This window comes from Lygodium microphyllum, chromosome 17 (genome assembly GCF_053477565.2).
Source record: "Lygodium microphyllum isolate KBCC chromosome 17, Lygodium_microphyllum_v1.1.10, whole genome shotgun sequence".
Taxonomy (NCBI): domain Eukaryota; kingdom Viridiplantae; phylum Streptophyta; class Polypodiopsida; order Schizaeales; family Lygodiaceae; genus Lygodium; species Lygodium microphyllum.
In genome coordinates, this window is record NC_141151.1 from 120,283,551 (window position 1) to 120,307,530 (window position 23,980).

Genomic DNA, 23,980 nt, shown 5'->3' on the forward strand with positions numbered 1-23,980 from the left:
GAGCATATATAAGTTAAATAAGAGTCCAACAAATGAGCCACAATTTTACATTTTGCAATACCTTAATATAGTGTCATTGAGTCTCTCTATTGGCTCCTCATTGTCACTCTTCTATGAGCCCTTCATATATAACCAGGTCCAAAATAATGAAAATACCAAAATGCCTTGAAATTTTTTTATTGGAGTCTCAAACAATGTGTATAGTTTGACCATTAAACAACTTTATGCACACACTTGGGGGGAAAATAATCTGATGAGGGGCCATTAGATGACACTCTATTAGCTCCTTTACCGTATATACATGTTAGTATTGCCATGCCCACAACCTTATGCACAAAAGCATCCTTAAGCAATGTACAATATACTCACTGTGAAAAGAGGAATGTGTCATATAATTGCAACCATACGAGAGATCCCATGACTACAACCCTATGTACGATGCCACATGGAGAGGTTTATAAGGTTTAGCCTGGTCTTTTAATGAACGAGAGTTTACAAGTTTGCACGTGCATCAGAATGTGCCAACAAAAGCGGTCCTAAGAGTTGCGTTCTCAGATGTGATACTGGAAGAGGTAACATTCATCGACATGAACAGGGAATACATCTACCTGGGAAAAACTCTCAACATAAGATACATGCGCACCAATTACTCTGAGCTTTGTTGCTCATATACATACACTGCAATGATGTGCAGAACCTCATGAATCCTGAAAGGCATCCGATCTCGGTGTTGAAACTGTATCTGCGCTTGCTGACGAAGCCACAGTCCCATTAGATGATGCTCTGGACTCTCCCTTGACATCCCCACTGCTCACCTCTTGCAAAGCTTTCAACTTCTCCCTCCTTGCTCTTTCCTGTACCTCTTCCTGTGTTGCAAAGATATCATATGGGCTCAAAAGTTGAAGAGCAAAATGCTAATGACTGGCTTCTTTCAAAATCTTTCTGACCATTAGCTAGACAATGAAGGACCAGGAACAACTTTGTAAGAAGTCCTGTCTAAGATTGGTTCAAAGTTAGAAGAATGAATGCCAAAAGACTGGCTTCTTTTGACATAATTCACAGTACAGGACCAGCTAAGTGAAAGTATACACATCTACCAATACAACAAGTCAATATCAGCTATTACAGTAGTCTCAATCAGATTGTTGCATCCAGTATAAACTTGAACAGAGGTGTGATGCATACAATCTACTTCTGAAGAGCTACCCCCAAGAAGGTACTTGCCTGGAAATCACGAATTTGTTTCTGTTGTTCAGCTTGCCATCTTCCTACATCACTCAGAAACTCCCCGACTGCTGTACCCAACCTTTCAGTGATTGCCTCTGCCAAGGCCTTGCCAAGGAAAAAAGCTTCCAATACCTCCTTGCTCTCAGTATCCCCTGCATATAGACAACCATTACCATGCAGAAACAAATATAATTTCAAAGGATTTTCTTCATCAAAGAATCTTTCACTTAGCTTCACAAAACAATCAGCCAGCTAGTGAAGAGGAGCACATCAAGTGATATAGATGCTATCCTGATTGTCATCATTACATAATTGCACATGGTCATTGGCTCCTAAATGTGAATAACACAAGGCCTACAAGCACAACCATGAATGTGTGCACCCACACACATGCGTGTGTGGGTTAATCAACTTGGCACACAAAATCTGAGTCTTTAACATGGGTGGGGGGATCTTATATTGCAAATGGGAATCTAAGTTGCCTTTAAAACTGAGACCTCTTTTGGCGAAGTCTAATGGGTGTATTGCCTTTTTTAGTGTTCTTACCAAAAGAGGCATTACCACTTCAGCTTGCCGAAGATGTACTGCACCTCTGGAAACAGTCCCTCACATTTTATGGTTTTGTCTTTCAGCAAGTTTTCTGGACACGTTGTCTACTTATTTGAGAGCAAGATTCCCTTTTGCTACATCTGGTAAACTATTGCTTGTGTGGGATTATACCTACAGCTCTTAGAGGTTATCCTCACTTCTTGAAATGGGTCAAATTTTGGGCTCTTAGGGAGACAAGAAATCATGTGTCTTTCGTGACAATGCAGTTGATCCTTTTACTCTTTTAAAAAGATGTCTTTAGCAATTGTTGTAGCTTTCAACTTCATGATATTTATCCAGATCAATATTATTCTCCTTTTGCAGTTTTTTAAAAATGAGGTTTTTGCTCTTCCAAGGCACACTCCCTTTGCCCATTATTTGTTTTCTCAATGTTTCTGATACACTTTTACTAATGCTCTACCTTCTTGGTAGCATCACATTCTATACATAAACTTAATCAAACATTGGTGTCACAAAAAAATGTGTATGCACATGCATGTGCATATGTGCATATCTTCTTTCTAATAGTAACCTTCTTGCTTCTTAGGTTATTCCCTATAGCTGGCCTTAGTTAGTGTTAGTAAATGTGTGTCTTGTATGGTCATCTCCTACTAGTGAGCCTCAAATTTGATTCAAATGAGGTCATTAGGAGCTCTAATATAGTCTTCATCATGGGGATGTGAAATTTTGAGACGCTTTAATCTTACCAATAACATTTGATTAAGTTATTGATCAAATGTGCAAGGTTGTTTATCACATGTGATGCACATGGTAATTATTTCATGCTAACAAACCAAGGACCTTGAGGATGCAGTGGGTATCAAAGGAAAAAGTTGTGATAAGTTATGCCAACTGGGCTTTGGTCGTCAGTTAGTGTTAGTTTTGACCCTAGGACTGTTGTTTGGCCAATAAGTGTGAGTAGTGACACGAAGGACTCTTAAAGATCAATAGAGGTTGAGGACCACTCCAAGTTGCAAATGGCCTAGCCAATTTAATTATGGATAGACACATTTAATTTTGGGCACGGTTTGAAGGGCAAATTTTAATTTTTAGAATTATTTTAATTCCAAAAATTAATTTAATGGATGGATAATGCTAAAAAATGGGTTTAGAAGACTGCCACTTGGCAAACATACCTATGCAAATTGAGAAAACGTTTTTTGGGACAAGGTCTTGACCATTCGGTCACTTTTCAATTGGTGGGAGAAAGAGAGAAGACTATTGATTAGAATTTGCTATCATGGAGACATTCAAGAGGCTACCAACTGCTGCAAGAGACCCTTGTGATGCAGGCAACACCATTTATGATGCCTACAGATGCAAGCGACAACATTTAATGCAAGTAACTACAACTGGGCACTTCCCTTGGCAATAGGGCGACAATAATCTAGACGGATCAAAGAAGGCAACAATCAATTTCAGCCATTTCCCACATGGAAATCAAGAATTTCTCTCTTCTCTTATATTCTCTCACCCTCTCTAGTGAGTTCCCAAGAGATCTCAGCATTTCTCAACCATTTGGAGCAAATCTCAGTCACATTTGGTGGACAGCAAAGAAAATTCTATTGTAAACCCAAAATTTCTGCAAAAATTAGGGCTTAGCAACCACCTTGGGACCCATGCCATCATTAGAAGGCATTGTACACTAAAATTAGCACCTGCAATTTGTAATATTGACAAGGATTTCAGATGCCAAGCCATCTGTTATAAATTTGGAGCAGCATTTGGCCAGTTGGGGTCCAATTAGAACAAGTCCTAGGTGAAATTCAAGGGGCAAATTGCCCAATTTGTTTGTTGATTGTTGGAGCAGCAAGGGGACTTTTGCATTAGCCAAGGCAATTGTGAACCTCGGCTTGTAATCAATCCATTGGCAATCGAAGTTAAAAAAATACCAAAAGGGACATCAATTTTGCCGTGCATTTCAATTTATGTTTATTTGCTGATTGCTATAATTAAGTGCTTGATTAGGGGATTACCATCCTATCCGGTGAGGAAGGGTTGTTTCATGGTTCCATTACTAGGGAACCACTCAATTCCTAGATTTGGTGGGCCTAAGGCACCTGATTGCAAGCCAAAGCTTTGTGCTAGTGCTGATTTTTGTGCTTAGCTAAGAAATTACAGCAATATGTCTTCATACAGTGAGATGGAATCAAGCAATGATGATGCTTCTCAATATGGACATTCACATGGGAAAGAAGGAAATGCAATGCATGATCTTGGACAAGGCTCATGTGATGGACAACAAGCTGAAAATATTGCTGTTGGGGAAGATGCAGGGTCTTCAAGGCATAATGAGGCTGATAACCAGCAAAGTGAAAATAAATTTAATGACTAGTTTACAGATCGGATGAGGACAACGGCAAATCTCTTTGCTGAATCGGCAAAGAATCCTCAGCTTACCTGATTTTTGAATGTTCTGAAGAAGAGGAACAAGGGTAAGAAAAAGAAGTCATCTTCTACACCTTCCGGACAGCAAGGTGTACCAAAGGTGATACCAAAGCTTTTACTTAAAGCTCCATAAGCGGCCAATGAAGCAAAACAATTCGTACCCTACAGGGCAAGAAATGCAAATGCAAGGCCATCATGGAAGTGCCAATTCAATGGATTTTGGACAGCTAGAAATGTATGCTATAATGGGGCAACTAGGATACTTTGGTGATAGCACAATTTTTCATGCTATGGTTAGACAAGGACCGCATACAAGAATGCATGGCACAAATCTCTATGGTATGCAATAGCTAGTGTATGGTGTGCAAGGCCCACTGTATTCGGGTGTGGCTAGAAAAATACAAAACCCTATGTATGGTAGGATTGGCTTAATGCCTAGGGCACAAAGTAGCATGTTTGGTAATGCATTTGCATCCCAAATGTTTATGGGGCTCGAGGAATGAGTATTGGTCATACAAATGCTCCGTTTGGTGTCAGTTTTGATGTAAATTCAACAAATACACCCTTTTTACAGCAACCAGTGTATGACAACTTGACACCCAAAGGGGTAGCAAAGAACTATGATGAGGATGGAAAAGCTATGAAGTTTGAGTCCTTCAAAAGTGCACAAGATAGGCTTAAAGCTTTGACTTTCATTTAACAATTTGATGCAATCTATTTAGAGAGGATATTCACTGAATCCTCTAAGATTGAAAAGATGGCCACTTTCTTGAAGGGAAATGCATTGCAATAGTGGTCCATGCTTTTGATGCAAGGTAAAGCACCGTCAACATGGGTACAATTCAAGTAAATATTTGCATCGAATTGGTTGACAAGTACCTTTGAGGTGAACATCGTGATAACTTGGAATAAGTTGGATACTAAGGAATGCAAAATTTTGAAGCAATACAATATGAAGCTTTGGGATGCATTGCTGCCCATTACTTCTTATCACCATGCAAAGCCCGTCACATTACTCATTGGAAAGCTTCGATTACATGTATAGGAATATGTGGACAGCAAAGAGTTTTTCATTGCTCCACTTGAGGGTTTTGATGTGTTGCTTGGTATACCATGGTATCACCATATGCATGCAGTGATTGATTCTCGTGCAAAAGAGATAACTATTTAGCATAAGGAAAAGGCACTTACACTTGATATAAAGTTGAAAGGGAAATCTGTCTCTATTATATTTGTAGATGCCATTTCTAAAGTAATGAAAAATCATCTTTCAGCGTACCTGGTTTTTATTAAGGATAAGAATGATAGTGAGAATGTTAGGAATATGTCTAAGTTGGAGAAGGACCGCATGTCATTTTTGAAAATGTATGTTGATTGCTTCTCTTAGTCACTTCCAAGGCAACTATCGCCTAAAAGGCTTGAAGATCGTGGTATAGATCTTATCCTTGAAAGTAGCCCATCTAATAAGCCACCCTACAAAGTCCGTACAACCTAGAAGAAGATAATGAGTCAGGTGAATAAGCTGTTAAAAAAAGGGCTAATTCAACCTAGCTCATCTCCTTTTCGTTCTCTGGTGCTTTTAGTGCAAAAGAAGAATGGTTCATGATGAATGTGCATTGAATATCACACTTCGAACAAAATCACGATAAAAATTTGGTTTCCAATCCCTTGGATCGATGATGTTGTTTGTGGATAGATTGCAAGGGATAGCCATATTCAACCGTATAGATTTGAAAAGTGGATATCATTAGATACACATTAGACCGGACGATATGCCTAAGATAGCTTTCAGGATATCTTTTGGGATGTATGAGTATCTTATCATGCCTTTTGGATTTACGAATGCCCTTTGGACATTGTGTTCAATGAGCTGCGTAAGCATAGGTTAGATATCAATGACAAAAAAAGTGAAATTTTCTTGCATAAAATCCACTTTTTGGGGCCTATTCTATCAGTTGATAGTATTCGCATGGACCTTGCCAAGGTTGAGATAATACAATCGAGGCTACCTGTGAGAAATGTACATGAGATCCACAGCTTCTTGGGGTTATGTTCTTACTATAGGAAGTATGTACACGGGTTTGCTGAAATTGTATCTCCATTGCATGCTTTGCAAAAGAAAAATGTGCAATTTAGATGGACAATAGTGAAAATTTCAGCATTTAAAAAGTTGGAAGAAAAAGATGACTTCAGATCTCGTGCTTGTGTTGGTCAATCTAAGGAAGTCATTCGTGGTTCAATGTAACACATGTGGTGACAACAGTGGAACTATTCTTATACAAGATGGCCAAGTTGTGGGCCGTGGCTTACGAGATCCAAATTCCCTGTGATGCAAAGAAGAATTTGCAAGTCTATGAGAAAGAGCTCTTGGTTGTAATTTATGCGATGTCTACGTGAAAACATTCTTTGTTAGGGACTGATTTTACAATGCACACAAACCATCAGACTTTGAGATACTTTCTCACGCAAACAAAGTTGTTAGAAAAGCATATGAGATGGGCAAACTTTCTCTCTATGTTTCATTTTCAGATTGTATACATTGATGGTAAAAAGAATGTTGTGGCTGATGCACCGTTACGTAAGCCATAAATTTCAGCGGTCAACATGGTTTATCACACTGGGTTGGATGCCATGAAAGAGCAATATGCTACTAATTCGAACTTTGCTAATGTTTACGATCAGCTTTGCAATGGCCAAAGGCATGAGCACTTTGTGCTTAGAGATGGATTTCTGATATGCATGGATGACAATGTGTCACAAAGCAGTTGAGACCTAGAGTCATCACTGAAAGTCATGCTCCTCCGTATGCAAGACATGGAGGTATTGATGCCACAATAAAGACAGTGGAGCATTTCTTTTATTGGCCAGTATTGAGACATGATGTAGAGTAGTTTGCCAAGATATGCATTGTATGTTAGAAGGTAAAGCACGATAGGCAAGGGCTTGTTGCAGCCCTTGACTATTCCAGATAAACCTTGGCAAATAATTGAGATGAACTTTGTGTTTTAGCTTTCTAGGATACCTACATTGAAAGGAACATGGACAGCAAGGCAATTATGCACATGCAAGCATGGGACAGCAAGGATACTTTGGAGGTGGCACCATTTTTCATGCTATGGTTGGACAGGCACCACATACGAGCATGTATGGCACAAATCCCTATGGTATGCAGCAGCCAATGCATGGCTCACAACACCCAATGTATCCGGGTAATGCAAGTGGAATGCCTAATCCCATGTATGGCAGCATAGGCATGATGCCTGGGGCACAAAGCGGGCCATATGGATATGTATCAACACACCCAGGGACTGTTGGAGTACAAGGATTTGGTGCTGGTCATGTAGGTGCTTCAGATAGTGCTGGTTTTAATGCAAATACAGCCAATGCGCCCTTTTTGCAGCAACCCATTTATGATAACTTTACTCCCATAGGTCCGCCGAAGGACTATGATGAAGGTGGCAAAAGCGTGAAGTTTGAGCCTTTCAGTCGTGCACAAGATAGGTTGAAAGCACTTGTTTTTATTCAGCAGTTTGATGTAGCCTATTCTAGAGGCAACTTCACAAAAGCATCTAAGATATGCAAGGCAGCCACATTTTTTAAGGGAAATGCATTGCAATGGTAGTCTACACTTCTTATTCAAGGAAAGTCACCTACCACTTGGGTTCAATTCAAGCAAATGTTTGCTTCAAATTGGTTGACGAGTACCTTTAAAGTAGACATTATGACAGCTTGGAATCAGTTGAATTCCAAAGACTGCAAGAACTTGGATCAATATAATAAGAAGTTTTGGGATGCATTGCTGCCAGTTACTTCTTATTGCACAACACCCCTCCATGAGCAAGTAGAGAAGTATATTTGTGGTTTGTCAAAGGGTATTCAGGATTTTTGCATTAAGTCCATTGTTTCCAGCATGCCTCAGCTTATAGAAATTGCTACTACAACCGACACATTGCTGCATGGAAAGGATGCAAGATTCCACGATGATGATGCCAAGTCACATGTCAAAGAGGCAAAGGCTGAGAAAAAGGGTAAATCTGAAAATAAAGCTGAATATCAAGGTAGATCTAAAAAAGGGCTAGAAAGAGGAACAAATCACAGAGGAGTGGGAAAAGTGATGCACGACGTAAGGAGCTGATGGCTGCAAATAAATGCTATATTTGTGAACAGGAAGGGCATATGGCACGCAGCTGTCGTAATAAACAGCAACCTGAAAAGGATGATAATAAGGGAAAGAAAGGCAAAACCACTGCTGGTTTAGTGCTTGATGTAGTGGATAATCAGCCTAATCAAGATAGTACTGAACTTTGCAAGACATGGGGCAAAATCAAAGATCAGCATGCATTGATTTTTCTTGATCTAGGGGCACGGTCAAATTTCATCTCTCTTGATATGGCAGCCTGTTTAGGCATCAAAGAGGATGAGATGGGGCCCATGGGTGAGATTGGTATCGCATGCGATGGACATGCAGAGCTGGTCACTCCTATCATTGGAAAGCTTCGTTTGCACATTCAAAGTTATGTGGACAGCGAAGAGTTCTTTATTGCTCCATTGGAAGGATGTGATGTCTTGCTTGGTATGCCTTGGTGTCATCATGTGCATGTAGTGATTGATACTCATGATAAGATTGTGACCCTCTTCCATAGAGGCAAAGTTCATACTTTGGATGTAAAATTGAAAGGGGAATCTGTCTCTGTTGTATCTGCTTCTGCTATTTCCAAAGTAATGAAAAATCATATTTTAGCTTGCTTAGTTTTCACTAAGGATAAAAGTGATAATGAAAATGTCTATGATCAGCTTTGCAATGGCCAGAGGCATGATTATTTCGTACTTCGAGAGGGCTTTCTGATGATGCATGGACGAATGTGTGTCGCAAAGCAGTTGAGGGCCAAGGTGATAACTGAGAGTCATACTCCTTATGTGGGGCATAGGGGTATTGATGCCACGGTTAAGGCAATTGAGCACTTCTTTTATTGGCCAGCTTTGAGGCATGATGTTGAGCGATTTGTCAAGACATGCATAGTATACCAAAAAGTTAAGTATGATAGGCAAAAGATGTCAGGTTTATTGCAGTCCTTGCCTATTCCCGATAGGCCTTGGCATAGCATTGCTATTGATTTTATCTTTGAGCTTCCACACACACCTACCAGGAATGATGTGATATGGACTATTATATGCAGGTTCAGTAAGCATGCCCACTTCATTCCAATGAGGAAAAAGATAAAGACTGATCATATGGCACAACTTTTTATACAGCATGTGTTTAAGTATCATGGTATGCCAAAGTCGATCATTAGTGATTGTGACCCACGGATAATAAGTTTGTTTTGGAAAGGATTGTTTGAGAACATGGGCATAGCACTGAAATTCTCTTCATCCTTCCATCCACAAACTGATGGTCAATCTGAGGAGGCAAATTCCACAGTGTTAGATCTTTTGAAGTGTTATGTATCAGACCATAAAGCACAGTGGGAATAATATTTGCCATTGTTTGAGTTTGCATACAACAACACAGTGCATAGTTCCACTAGTAAGGCTCCTTTTGAGGTGGTAAAGGGTGGTAAGAAAGTACCCCCTATTTTGCACACAAAAGATAAGATCTTTAAGGTTGATCGCTATGTGGAAAGCATGGATGTAGCTTATCAGAAGGTTAAGTATGCGCTTCAAAGATCACAGGATAGCAAAAGAGAGTAGTTGATCATCATAGACGTGCTTTGCACTTTGCAAAGGGCTATTATGTATTGCTGCAATTTGAAAAGGCACAGCTGAAAAAGTTGAAGGGCAAAGAGCGATTGTATCCAAAGTTGTCTATGAGTTACTATGCCGTGATGTCAGACCTGTCGTGGTGTCAAACCTGTCGGGAGGGACCTGTCGTGAGGCAGTATCCCTTTGACATGAGGCAGACCTGTCGTGAGCAGGAATGTACCTAGCGTGAGGCAGACCTGTCCTGTGCAAGAATGTACCTGGCGTGAGACAGACCTGTCGTTAGCACTATAGTGATGCAGAGATATACTGAATGCATTGACGCAGGCATATTACACACAGCAATGTACTGACACAGAACTAGATGCCAATGTACTGGGATTGCAGACGTAATCAGATTGATATGACACGAATGTACTCAGAATGACATGAATGCAGACTTGGGTGAATGTATTGATGCACTGGCTTGTGGACTAGGCAATGATGCATTGACTTTGATTTTGATCATGTCCTGGAGTATGCAGCAATACACTGACTAGGGCTGCAATTTGTATTTCTGCAGTGATTGTAAACAATGTGAAGTCATTTGGGCTCGTAAAAGATTACTGGGCTTGCAAAAATTTAGTGAGGGGTTAGGAAAACCCTGGAAATTTGCAGGAATCACAGAAATTGCTCTAATTTGATAGTATAAAGTACAAGCTGAGTGGTTTTGCACACAGTGTGTGAGAGATGGATAATGTAGACAAATGCAAGCATTAAACCGTGGAAAATGAATATCTGGGAGACGAATCTAATCAAGAACTAACACAACCGTCCATGGAAGCAATGTTCAACACCCCTTCTAAGAACACAGGGTACAAGACATATGGCCGTAGGGTCCAAGACCGTCTCCCCAAAATCTGACAGGCATGGAAAGACCTCACACACCATGAATGAAAAGAAATACGAAGAAATTCATCTCATGATTCGCTCTGAACTACGAATTATGAGACAAGAATTGGAGAAAGAAATACAAGAGCAGGTCAAAGCTGAACTGATAGTAAATCAAAGGGCAAAAATGCAAGACATGCACATAAATATTAAGAATGACTTACACGCACAAATGCTGTTCGAAATGCACACGCTGAAAACTGAAATGCTGAAAGTGGTAGATGCCTACAAATCTGAAATCTTAGAACTAGGGGAAATTTTGAATACATTTAAGAAAAAAGAAATAAACGTGCAAAAAGAACTACAAAAAGAGAAAGAGGATTTGAAGGCATGTGAAAGGGAGGTTCACTCATGGGCAGAAGTGGCAAAGACAACACAGAAGCAGATAGAAGAAGCCAGCCCATGAATTGAGGTAGTCAAAAAGAATAAGGGAACATCAGTGAACAATACTAGAGTAATGAATGCTACCTTGGAAGAAGAGGCTAGGAGACGGGCTAGGGTTTTACATATACGGGGAGTAGGATGGGAGGAGAAGAGCAACCCACACAAAGATTCTAAGACACTTGCTGACAAAATTGGGGCTTTAGACGTACCTATCGTCAGTGCTTGGAGAGTGGGGAAAGAGGACTCTAAGGTCCAAGGCTCTAATTCTTCGCTTTGGGGACATAGAGAAAAAAAAGGCCTTCCTCTCTAAGAGGAGAGCCCTTAAGGGTGAGAAGATTTATTTGGATGAGGATCCTACCCCAACACAAATATCACATCGCAGAGAACACATGCCCAAGGTATTGGAGGCTCGCAAAGAGGGAAAGTGGGCTGTTTATAGGGATGGACGAGTCATCATCACAACAAAAGGACTTCATGACGGTACGAGGCCTATGAGACACTTCGGATGTCAATATAGTACTGGAGCCCTACTACGCTTGGATGCTTGTTACTTTGAAGATAGCTTCCGAAACATAGATATAGCAATGTACACAGAAACACACCAATGTAAAGGTAACCGACTACCAGACGTGTGGGGATACACATGGGAAAGTGCATTTCGTCCAACAGCTAGAAAACCAAGAAGCACTAGGGGTTCTGGAGATGTGGCCATACTATACCGGGAAGACATCGAAGTGATAGTGCAAGTAATGAAAAGAGATGATGATGTACGATATTTATGGATTAGGATACATATAGGAAGACCATGGGATATATTCATCGCAATATGCTACTTTCCTCCTGCAAATTCTACCTATGCCACACGAGATGGATCTCCCTTTGATGTACTTTATGAGGATATCATGAGATATGCTAGCATTGGGGACATTATTATTAGTAGGAGATTTCAATGCATGCATTGGAGATAGACAAAGTGACTTTTATATACATGATAATGCCATGTTCAAAGAGATCAACATAGATGAAATAGGCCTGCGTAGGAGAGCCCAAGGTAAAGAAGTGAGTACCTATGGGACACACCTATTGACTTTGGGAAGTACACATAGACTAGCCATCTTTAATGGTCTGCCACAATGGCCAGGATCTGACAATTTGACATGTTGGAATCACAAAGGAGAGGCAAGTACTGTGGACTACTTGATAGGCTCACCAGCATTGATACCAGACATCCAAAACTTTAAGATATCTAAGAGACCGATAGGCATAGCAGCAGATCATGCTATCTTGACATTCATGCTCTCTTGTATACATATGAAACATGAAACACCATGCCTCCCTAAACATCCCAAATACTACTTTACAGAAGACACCTCACACATCTACAGTGGTTCTCTGCAGACCAGTTTACATACATTGGACTTAAGTAGATCATTAGAAGAATGTACAAGGGATTTAGCAAAGGCCATACATGGATCAGCCATGTATGCATTCCCACACACCTTGCCCCGATGTAGACCCACACGATCTACTGCTCCCCAAAATAGTTGGTATGATGATGAGTGTAGAGTCACCCGAGCTCGCTTATCAAGAGAAGTGGAGCTAGGCACTCAAACACATCGCCAAGCAAAGGCGTTCTTCAAACGCCTTGTGCGGAAGAAAAACTGAGACTACTTAGCGAAAGCAGAAGCAAAGATATATCAGCTATTTTTGGGGTGGGATAGCAAGAGCGCATGGAAGATGTTTCATGAAAGACAGCCCCCCATACACATTACATCACCAGATGCTTGGCTTGACTATGGGAGACAGCTGTATGACCTGCCAGGACAACCACCTATGCAGCCCCCACAAGCTTGTAGACCAACACAATGGTCTTTCTTCACATGGAAAATAGTAAGGGATGCAATTTATAGATTACAAAATGAGAGGGCACAGGATGAGGATGGACTAGTGGCAGAACATTTCTCACATGCTTGTGACATATTAGCACCCATATTAGCACATATGTTCAATAGAGTAGTATGTGAAGGTTTCCCTATGAGTTGGTCAGCAGACAATACTATAATTCCGCTATTTAGAAATGGTGATCCCCTCATTCCTAGCAACTACAGGACTATCATGATCGGTCATACTTTGGCCAAGATATAAGGATCTATATTGGAGCATGAACTCAGTGAGTGGGCTGAAATGCAAGGCAAGAGAGCACAAGGATAGACAGGTTTTAGACAAGGATATACCACGCTGGACCATATTCTCATACTTAGAGCCATTATTGAGGAGGGTCGAGCCCGAGACAAGAGGGTCTATTGTTGCTTTGTAGACTTTCGCAAAGCTTTTGATACAGTGCCTCGTACGCGTATCATGCAAAGATTGCAAGACATTGGAGTACTAGAGGGTATACGATGGGGTGTCTATGCATTATATGAGGCAGTGACAAGTCATGTACAAGCACCTAGGGGGCTATCAGAGAGGATTGACAGTACCATAGGAGTGAAACAAGGATGTCCACTTTCACTCACATTGTTTGGTCTATACATAGATGAAGTGTCTGATTACATAGACCGAGGAGGAGGAGCTGGAGCCAACCTCGCAGGGGTGTTGATACCAATATTACTGTATGCAGATGATATTGTTCTCATTTCAGATTCACCGGAGGGATTGCAGTGTCATCTAGATGCTTTGCATATCTTTTGTAGAGATAAAGACCTCACAGTGAACCTTGGGAAGACCAAAACCATGGTTTTCAATACTTCAGCAGCATGGGTGACTAGATCTATGTACCACTTTATATTTGGGGGAGACATACTAGAGCATGTGAGGGAATATGTCTATTTAGGAGTCACCTTCACTGACCCACGTTTTGTTGAGAGGAGCATCAGAGGCATGTCTAGCACATGGATACGCAGCACTAGGGGCACTCGAGAGTCAATGTGCTCACATAGTTCCAAGAGCCCCGCACCAAACTCTAGTTGTTTCACATCCTAATCACACCTACATTACTATATGGAGCAGAGGTATGGGTTGCAGCTTGTACCACAGGAGTCTTAGCCCACCCACTGATCAAAATGGAGTAGAGAGGGATTATTATGATGGTTGGGATAGCATGGAAAGGCCATTGATCATGATGATAGCACGCATAATTAGGAGTAAGCCCTCCACTCCACATCCCATTGTTAGAGCAGAGCTAGGGGCAACACCTATAGTTACGGAGGCACTCTTCAGGAAAGTGACGTTTTGGCATAGACTATGGGAACTTTCACGCCATAGATACTCTAGATTGGCACTAACCTCATCTAGACAACTAGAAGTAGGAGGTGAGAAGAATTGTTGGTTTTCACAAATGGCTATTTGGATGAGCCTACATGGTTTGGAAATTGACCATCTTCCACCTTTGGATTATAACCTTGACTGCCCTACACTTTCTCTCAACCGATCAGAGTTGAACCACGTGATCAGAGCTGATATATTGAGAATTGAGACAGCAAGGATATGGATCCATCCACCACTCCCTCTAGGATCGAGAATGGAGTTCTACAAGAATCATTTCTTGTGTCTCTCTGATGATAGTTTCACTATTCCGCCAGCATATATGGACACCCATCTCTCCCATAGCATACGGGTTGCTAGGGTTGCTATCGGACAGATTCACACCTCCTCACATAGGCTTCAGAAGGAGACAGGCAGATAGAAGAATACCCTAGCAGAGAATAGGACTTGCCAGCTTTGTGGTCGAGAGCTTGAGACGAAGGAGCACTATATATTCAAATGCACAGTATACTATGACATATGAGAACGGTACCACTACCTCTTCCGCGATGGATTTGAACCCCTTTATTGCGTCATGGAGTTCGAGGACCAGAGATGCCTAGGTCTTTTTCTCCTGGAGCTTGAGAGACACCAAACTGTAATACTGCGAGACAGGAGGCCAACTCACCCGGAGGGACACACACAGAGAGCAATGACAGACTTCTTCTACAGAGCCAACCCTACTGACACTACCAACCTAGCAAAGATAGAGCCACCCCGCCAAACACCTTACACGCCACATCGTGAAGTCACATTGGATAGAGCCATTTCCCTTCATCGAGCACAACGACCCCGTCTACTAGGACCACGTCTGAGCAGGCCACACCACATTCGGATTAGAGCCATTATCACGAGACATCGAAGACTCACCACTAGGCATAGCAGTGCAGCAGCTAGGGACCGCATCATAGCTGAGATCATGTACAGATCTTGAGATTAGCTACAACCTATAGCCTCTGCCACACTTTTGTACATGGTTCTATTAGATATGGTTCTCCTTTCCTTTCCTTTTCTTTTCTATCAATGGAACAACACTACACATGGTTCAACCCTAGTATAGTCCCATCGTATAGTTATTTTCAATATTGTTTCATAGGCCACCCACTTATTTGTAATGTTATCTTTACCTTACTGATGAGATGACATTAGACATGGATGTACTCTGGATTTTGTCTCATAGGCCACATTGGCCTTATGTAGACGTTAATATATCTTTCTTTCTATGGGCCATTTCAAGTGTTGGAGAGGATCAGTGATGCATGCTATAGGCTGAAATTGCCTCTGCACTGGTGGATACACAATCCCTTTCATGTGAGCTTGCTTGAACCTTTTCATGGAGATGTGCCAAAGGATGTATCTGCTGAAATCCAACCGGAGGTTGAAGAGCTCGATGAAATACTAATACCAAAGCAAATTTTGGCACACAAAGAGAGGAAGATCAGGGGTAAGGGTTCCAGAAGGTACTTGGTGAAGTTTCACAATTATTCACCAATGGATGCCAAATGGATGGAGGAGGATGACTTGGCAAACCATCCTCAATTGTTGCAGTTTTACCTTGATGCTTTCTAGTTAGAGACGACTTTAGTTCAGGCTCAATCAAGTTCAGCAGAGCAAAGGTCCAGAGTATTACTTGATGCTTGTGAGGGAGCTAGCACCTCCGCTCTTCGGTAATAGACAGCTCTAGAAGTAGTAGATCTCGAATATATTTAGCACATATTCAAGGTACTGTAGCTGAACAGTATGGTTGCCAGGAGATCACTATTTAGTTTACTAGTCACTATGTTTGGTATGCAGATTGGTATGGCTTTCACTATAGCTCTGAAACTATACATTTGCATCCGTTATGCTCGGTGTGTAATCAGTTATGCTTGGTATGGCATTGGTTATGCTTGGTGTAGCACCAGTTAATGATCATCAAGGGCTAATTATCGAATGTTGGTTTTCAGCATACGATTATTAATATTCAGTGGTATTCAGCTGGTTTTGTGGATAGCAACATGTCTTATGATGCCATTAATGTTTCAGCCATGGTTTATGCTTGATTTTCACTATACTATGGTTTGGTTTTGCCATATGAGTTGAGCCCATGAGAAATGGACATGTCACATGATAATCTGACAATGTTTTTGAGATTCTTCGTGAGTCTTATGTTATGTTATGTTCGCTGGTAATTTTCAGCATATGTTGGGCATATGCAATGGTTAAACAACAATGCGCAATGTTGTGTTGACTATGATGCCCTATGGAAATTCCAGTGTAGTACTTTGCTTTGATGCATTTGGCAATTGCAATCCAAGACGATTGCAAGGATTTCAAGGGGGAGGGTTGTCATGAGGACATGTATTTTTGAAACCTCACTTAACATGTGAATTAATTTTTAATCACATGATTAAGTAAATGTTGCAGCACAGGTACTTGGTGGTATTTGGTGTCAATTGTTGGCCTAGGTCATTCATTTGGCCATAAGTGTCAGTTGGTGACACTAGAGATGTGGCGTTTAATGGTACCTAATGCCGATCTAATGGTCAAAGAGAGACTTGGCAGCTGGTGATACTAGAGATGTGGCGTTTAATGATACCTAATGCCAATCTAATGGTCAAAGATAGCAAAGAGAGACTCGGCAGTGCAAGATGCCTAGCCAATCTATTTATTGGCTAGTCAAACTATTTTTTTGGGCACCAAAATAATTATTAGATTAATTTTTAGTAATTAAAGGCTGAAAATTAATATCTAATGATGGATAATGTTGGAAAAACCATTTGGAAAGGATGCCACTTGGCAAACTTGCCCATACAAGCTGATAAAAGGTTGAAAAAGAGGAAAAACGAGATCATTCTTGCTATAGCAAATGTGGGAGAGCTGCTCACAGCCATGGCCAGCCTATTTTCAGCCATTGCAACCAGCCACGAGTGAGTTTTGAGGAGGCGATTGCAAATCCGAACCCTCCACAGCTGGACGATTACATCCAAGTACAAGATGACAGCTGAATTGGATGTCTCAGCTATAGGCGACAGCATTTAGTGCTGTTGTGGCAAGGTAACAGCTGCATTTGACTGATTTTCAGTCATTCTTCGCGACAAAAGTCTGAATTTTCTCTCTCTACAGCTTTCTCTCTCATCTCCCAGCCATTTCACAGCCCTACTCCGAAGATCTCAGCATCTGGACCCTTGGAGGCTGAGAAATTGCAAATTTCTCTACTGTAAACCCTAATTTACAACAGAAATTAGGGTTTAGCAGCAGCCTTGGGAAGCGTGCCAAAAATTGAAAGCTCCATGACTTGGATTTTTTAGGGCTAAAAGTGAAATTCAACTAAATTCAGGTGGAAGACTAGCCAGCCATTGAATTTGGGGCATTTCCATCGTCTATGAAATGGGTGAAGGCCAATTAAGTGCCCGAATCAAGGAGCAAATCAAATTGAAGACTTGCTGGTCACTTTGGACAGCAAGGGGAGTTTGGATTGCGAAGGGGATCGGGAGAATCCCATTGTAGATCAACTTCTTCTTCAATAAAGCTAAAGAAATATCGAAAGGGGTGCCAATTTTGGGGCCAATCGGGTTTGTATTTTCAAATCTGCATTTATTGTTTGCTGCTGTAATTAAGTTGTAATCAGGGATTTACCACCCATCCACGGAAGGAAGGCTGGTTTCAATATACCAGAGTCGCTTGTCAATGATTAAGACCCTCGGATGACCAATTTATCTTGAAAGGGATTGTTTGAGAATATGGATACCACACTGAAATTCTCATCATCCTTCCATCTACAGACAGATGGTTAGTTTGAAGAGGCAAATTTCACACTGTTGGATATTTTGAGGTTCTATGTTTTAGACCACAAGACATAGTGGGAGTAATATTTGCAATTGGTTGAGTTTGCATATAACAACACGGTGCAAAGCTCCACTGGCAAAGTTGCATTTGAGGTGTTTGAGGGTAGCAAGGTGTTGAGAAACCACTTTTTCAATTCACAACCACCCCAAAAAGGGTCGATGTCCACATTTTGACCACTTTTTTAGTGGGCACCCACACAGTAGTGCATCACCCTAGACAACTTATGCCTATAAATAGGCAGTCACTTCATTCATTCTAATCTCTCTCTTCAATCATTCTTCACCACCTTCTTCGGTCACCACCACCTCCCTTCCCTTCACTAGCCCCTTCCATTGCCCTCACACCCCTTAAGGAGGACATTGCAGTTCGTGGCTCGTGAGTGTCTGCCTTCACTCTTCCTCTTCTTCTTCAGAGGCGCCATGTTCCATCATTAGGTCTTGCGTTTGGAGCATCTTTCACCTGGTGTCACCATCATCTACTTGATGTCAATACCCTTCTTCTTCAGGCTCCGCCTTCACCTACGTTTTTTAGTCTGGAGGCCTTCTTCTTGCCCAGCGTCATCATCTCCAAGTTGGCATCAACATCTTAGTCTTTGGCGATAGTCTCCATCACCGAGTATCAATGATTTTATCATCTCCAGGTTCGCATCAGCATCCTAGTCTTTGGTGACAGTCTCCATCACCAAGCATTAGTGATTTTATCACTCGTTTATCACAGGGGCTATTGGGACCTGCGTTTTTGCACCCTTGCTTCTCCTCCATTACTTGGAGTCACTCGTCTAGTACAAGACTACTGGGACTTGCGTTTTTGCAGCCTAAGTTCTCTATCACCTGGCATTACTCATTTGTCATAGAGGCTGTTGGGATCTGCGTTTTTGCAGCCTGGCTCATCTTCCATCATCTAGTGTCATCATTATCTACCTGGCATCAGTATCTGGTCTGCTTTCCTTGCGTTTGGCAACTCCAACACTTTGGGATTTCTGTTTTGCTGCCCAGGTCACTCTACAGCATCAAAGGACTGTGATTCGCTCCCTTGACAACTGGTGATCATCTATCACATCTCCGATAACATAAGAGAACTGTGGTCTGCTCCCTTGACAATTATCTTTCATCTTCCAGTGATTAGTTCGATAGCCCACTGCTTGGAGAACCGCATTTCGCTCCCTTCACTGTGCAAATTCCCACAAGTGTTGTTGCCTCATTTAGACAAGACAGTATAGTTATCTTTTGAGCTTTGGCTCCACTGTATCAGCTTTTCTTCTCATAGCATGATTTAGTACATTATCATTGTGTTCTTGTGTTTCTAAGTTTCTCTTCTGTCTCAATGTTTGCCATACACACTTTGTGTTACTCCCCGCAAACCCTACTGTCTCTCTGCACCATCGCTTATTATGATATGGTATTATAGCATACTTGTTATTTTTTACAGAAGGTACCACCTATCTTGCAAACTAAGGATAAGATATTTGAGATTGATTGTTACGTGGAAAATGTACATGCAACCTATGCAAAGTTAAAGTAAGCACTTCAGAGATCACAGGAAAAGCAAAAGAAGGCAGTTGATTGCTATAGACATGCTTTGCAATTTGCAAAGGGCGATTATGTATTGTTGTGTTTTGAAAAGGCAAGGATGAAAAATATGAAAGGAAGAGCGATTGTATTTGAAGTTAAGTATGAGATACTATGGGCCCTTCCAAGTGTTAGAAAAGATTAGCAATGTGGCATATCGGCTGAAATTACCTCCACATTGGCGGATACACAATGCCTTTCATGTCAATTTGTTGAGACCTTTTCATGGTGATGTGCCAGAGGATATGTCTCTCTGCTGAAATTCAATTGAGGAGCTAGATGAGATCTTGGTACCCGAGCAGATTTTAGCACATAAGGAAAGAAAGGTCAGAGGTAAAGTTTTCAAGAGATATTTAGTGAAGTTTCAAAACTATTCACCAATGGATGCAAAATGGATAGAAAAGGATAACTTGGTAGACCATCCTCAATTGTTACAACTTTATCTAGATGCCTTTCAATTAGAGTCGACTTTAGTTCTCATGCTCAATCAAGTTCAACAAAGTAGGGGTTCAAAGCATTGGCCGATGCTCAAGGGGGAGGTAGCACTTCCACTCCACTAGTTGTGGACAGCTCTTGTATATAGTGGATCTCAGATATATTCAGTATGCATTCAAGGTACTGTGTTAACAATATATCTTCCATGGGGTCACTACTCAATGTACTAGTCACTGTGAGATGTATGCAGATGAGTATGGGTTTCACCGCGGCATTGAAACTACACATTTGCATTAGTTTGGCATGAGATTTTGCCTCGGCTTTGAGATCAAATTTTGAAAAGTTTCAGCTCACTTTTTTATCAGTTTGAGAACCGTTTATGTTCACTTTTGGAATCAATTTTGGATCAATTATTAATCAGTTTTTACAATCAATTTATAACCAGTTTGGCGTCACATTTGCAGCAAATTGTGATCAATTCTCAGATCAGCAAGAGATCAATTTATGATGAATTTATGCTAAGTTTTCAATGGTTTACAGCTGGTTCCATGGACAGCAACATTTTAGTAAATGCCGTTGACAGTTTCAGACATGGTTTATGCTAAAAATATGCTTTACTATGGTTGTGAGGTCAGAACTGTTGAGAAACATGAGTTATGGATGCATCCAATGGGTTTCTAGCAACAGTTTTGAACTATTTCTAAATTTGATCTGATGTTTATGCTGGTTGGAAATTTTCAGCACATTTGGGGCATATGGCTTGGTTAGACAATAGTGGCCAATGTTGTGATTGTGATGCCTTACGGAAATTCCAATGCAGTATGCCTACACAGAACTCCGGAGGCAAGCAACCTTCAGCTCTAATACCAATTAGTGGCAGCTGACAGGCAGTGGAGGTTCAATGTTAGGCAATGGCAATGGCGAAGAGAGAGAGTGTGTGAACAACACTAGAGAGTGAGATACATGATATGTGGGTACAAAAAGATGTACCACTCTTAGGTTTTTATGATAGTTATATGTGAGGTACTAAACTACAAGTGCTAAGTGTGTATTCACACCTGAGCATGTATAGAAGTCACAATGGCCCTTTATTCCCAACAAGGCACACAACCCAAATCCAAGAATTAGACCCCACAACCCTATTGAATAATCCCCAACAAGGCAAGTAGGGTGGTGGCAACCCTCAGCAGGGGCAGTGGCGAGGCCGAACCCACACTACCACCGACTTGTCATCATAGTTGACGAACTACTCAACTCCAAAGGGTTTATCCGATTGGTCTACAAAGGCCCACATCATCTCCTTAGAGACATCAGATATGAGTCTCATTCACGTCTACGAGTTGTCTCCTAATGAGGTGCTTGTAGAGGCCCACTCCTCACAGCCGAGCACTCAGCACCTATTTGGCTTGTGGACAATGGAGCTACCCATCACATGACTCCTAGAGCCGACAGTTTCATTTCCCGAGCCCTTATAGCCAGGAGCATTCACATAGGAAACAACTCCTTGGTCAAGATTAGAGGCCCACATAGTCTCCTTAGAGACATCAGATGTGAGTCTCGTTCACATCTGCAAGTTGTCTCTTGATGAGGTGCCTGTAGAGGCCCACTCCTCACAACCGAGCACGTTAGCACCTGTTTGGCTTGTGGACAATGAAGCTACCCATCACATGACTCCTAGAGCCAACATTTTCATTTTCCGAGCCCTTACAGCCAGGAGCATTCATGTAGGAAACAACTCCTTGGTCAAGATTAGAGACCCAAGGTCACATCAATTTTCCCACTGACCTAGGTCCAGATCTTACTTCTTTGGATGATGTCTATCATGTCCCCTAGTTTGGGGTGAACTTGTTGTCCATTCAACGGCTTTCCCAATTGGGGCGAGCAGTTTTCTTCACCACGACCACCATCAAGGTCCTAAACTCTCAAACTGGTTTGTGATTGTTTGCGACAAGGCCCAGCCTAATGGCCTTTACCACATGACACACTTTCTTACTGAGCCAACTGCCGATGATTCGGAGTTCCATCACTTCCAAACTTTGGCCACCACATGGGAGTCCACGGACTCTAAGCGTCTTTGGCATTTTCGCTTAGGATATCTTGGCTACACTCTCTAAATGAGCTGTCACATCAAGGGATGGTTGAGGGCCTTCCATACCTAAAACTATCTCACGCGGTCTGTAAAGCATGTTAGCTAGGTAAATAGCATCATACACCCTTTCCTCAGCAATCTATCACTCATATTGCGGAACCCCTTAGGCTCATTCACGTAGATCTTTGTCATTCCATATCCACTGCTGCCTTGAATGGCACGTTGTACTTCTTTTTTATAGTGGGTGATTTCTCTAGATACATGTGGGTGTACTTCCTTAAGCACAAGTCCGATGCTTTCACTTATTTTAGTGCTTGGGTGCTACTGGTCCATAACCAAACTGGTTGTCGTGTGGATACTATGAGAAGTGATTCTGGTGGCGAGTTTACCTCTCACAAGTTCTCTAAGTTTGTACAAGAGCAGAGCATTGCACGCCAGCTCACCTCTATCAACTCCCCTACATAGAATGGAGTCATAGAGCATGAAACCAAACAATCTTTGATGTTCTATGCTTTTCACACCAAAACTCCCTAAGTGCCTTTGGGTTGAGGCTGTTAACACTTCAGTGTACATCCTCAACCAATACCTAGCTGCAATTGTCCCTAAAAAGATTCCGTACCATGCATTTTTTGACTCTCGAGCCTATTATTTCTCACTTCAAAGTTTTTGGTAGTCGTGCTTATACACACACTCCTAGTGATAAGATAGGAAAGCTCACCCCTCAAGTGGATCTCTTGATCTTTGTGGGCTATTCTTCCGAAACGAAAGCCTATCATTTGTTCGATCCTCGAACGAACAAGGTGATTGTTAGGAGGGATGTTGTCTTTGATGAGAGGGACATCATGCAATCTTCTACACTAGACTCTTCGTCCTCACCTTCGCTCGCATCATTTGAGATTATGCCTACTAAGCCAAGTCTATTCCCCGCTCCTGACCTTCCTACTGATCCTTCAACTCTCAGGCTGTCAAGAATAGAGTAACAATATAAGCATGAACATATGTTGTAATAAACTACTGAAACACAAGACAAAAGAGAAAGGGAAAGAAAGAACACTGAAGAACACAATACAGATGAGAACTCAGATGTATGCTCAAGAAATGGAATCCATATATCCAACACGAGAAAGTCGCATACAACAGTGAGTCACTGGCTGCGTGGGCACTGGCATTGGCTCCTCTCTCCAAGGAGTCTCCACATGTGTGATGGCAAATGAGTGACTGAGTGAAGAGGAGCATGAATATATAGGACAAAAATATGTCCTCAATATGATCAGGTCGGCCAACATTTAATGCTCATCGGCCAACAATAAATGCCCAATATGACCATAAAATGACTTAAAAAAGCCTAAATAATATCCCCAACCTCTACATGCACAGACTCACACATGAGCTAACATATCTACTAACACCCTCTCTTAGATCATGGGTGATCTGATACAATACAATGGTACAATGAGAATGAATCATAAACCACGGATACCCAAGCAATAGGTGATCAAGCCACCACCAAGGTGCCTCGGAGAGAACCTGATGTCGATAT

General features: G+C 41.5%; 1 protein-coding gene across 1 annotated transcript in view; it reads right to left on the bottom strand.

The window, feature by feature from the left end:
* Positions 1–258: 258 nt before the first annotated feature.
* The window catches only part of LOC148022305 (uncharacterized), a 47,715-nt gene continuing 23,993 nt past the window's right edge, over positions 259–23,980 (bottom strand). Inside the window, exons 2-3 of the mRNA XM_087696732.1 lie at positions 1,225–1,379; positions 259–866 (exon numbers count right to left, since the gene is read on the bottom strand). Coding sequence (XP_087552858.1) covers positions 699–866; positions 1,225–1,379 — 323 coding nt within the window. The 3' untranslated portion in view covers positions 259–698. The remainder of the gene's footprint in view (positions 867–1,224; positions 1,380–23,980) is intronic.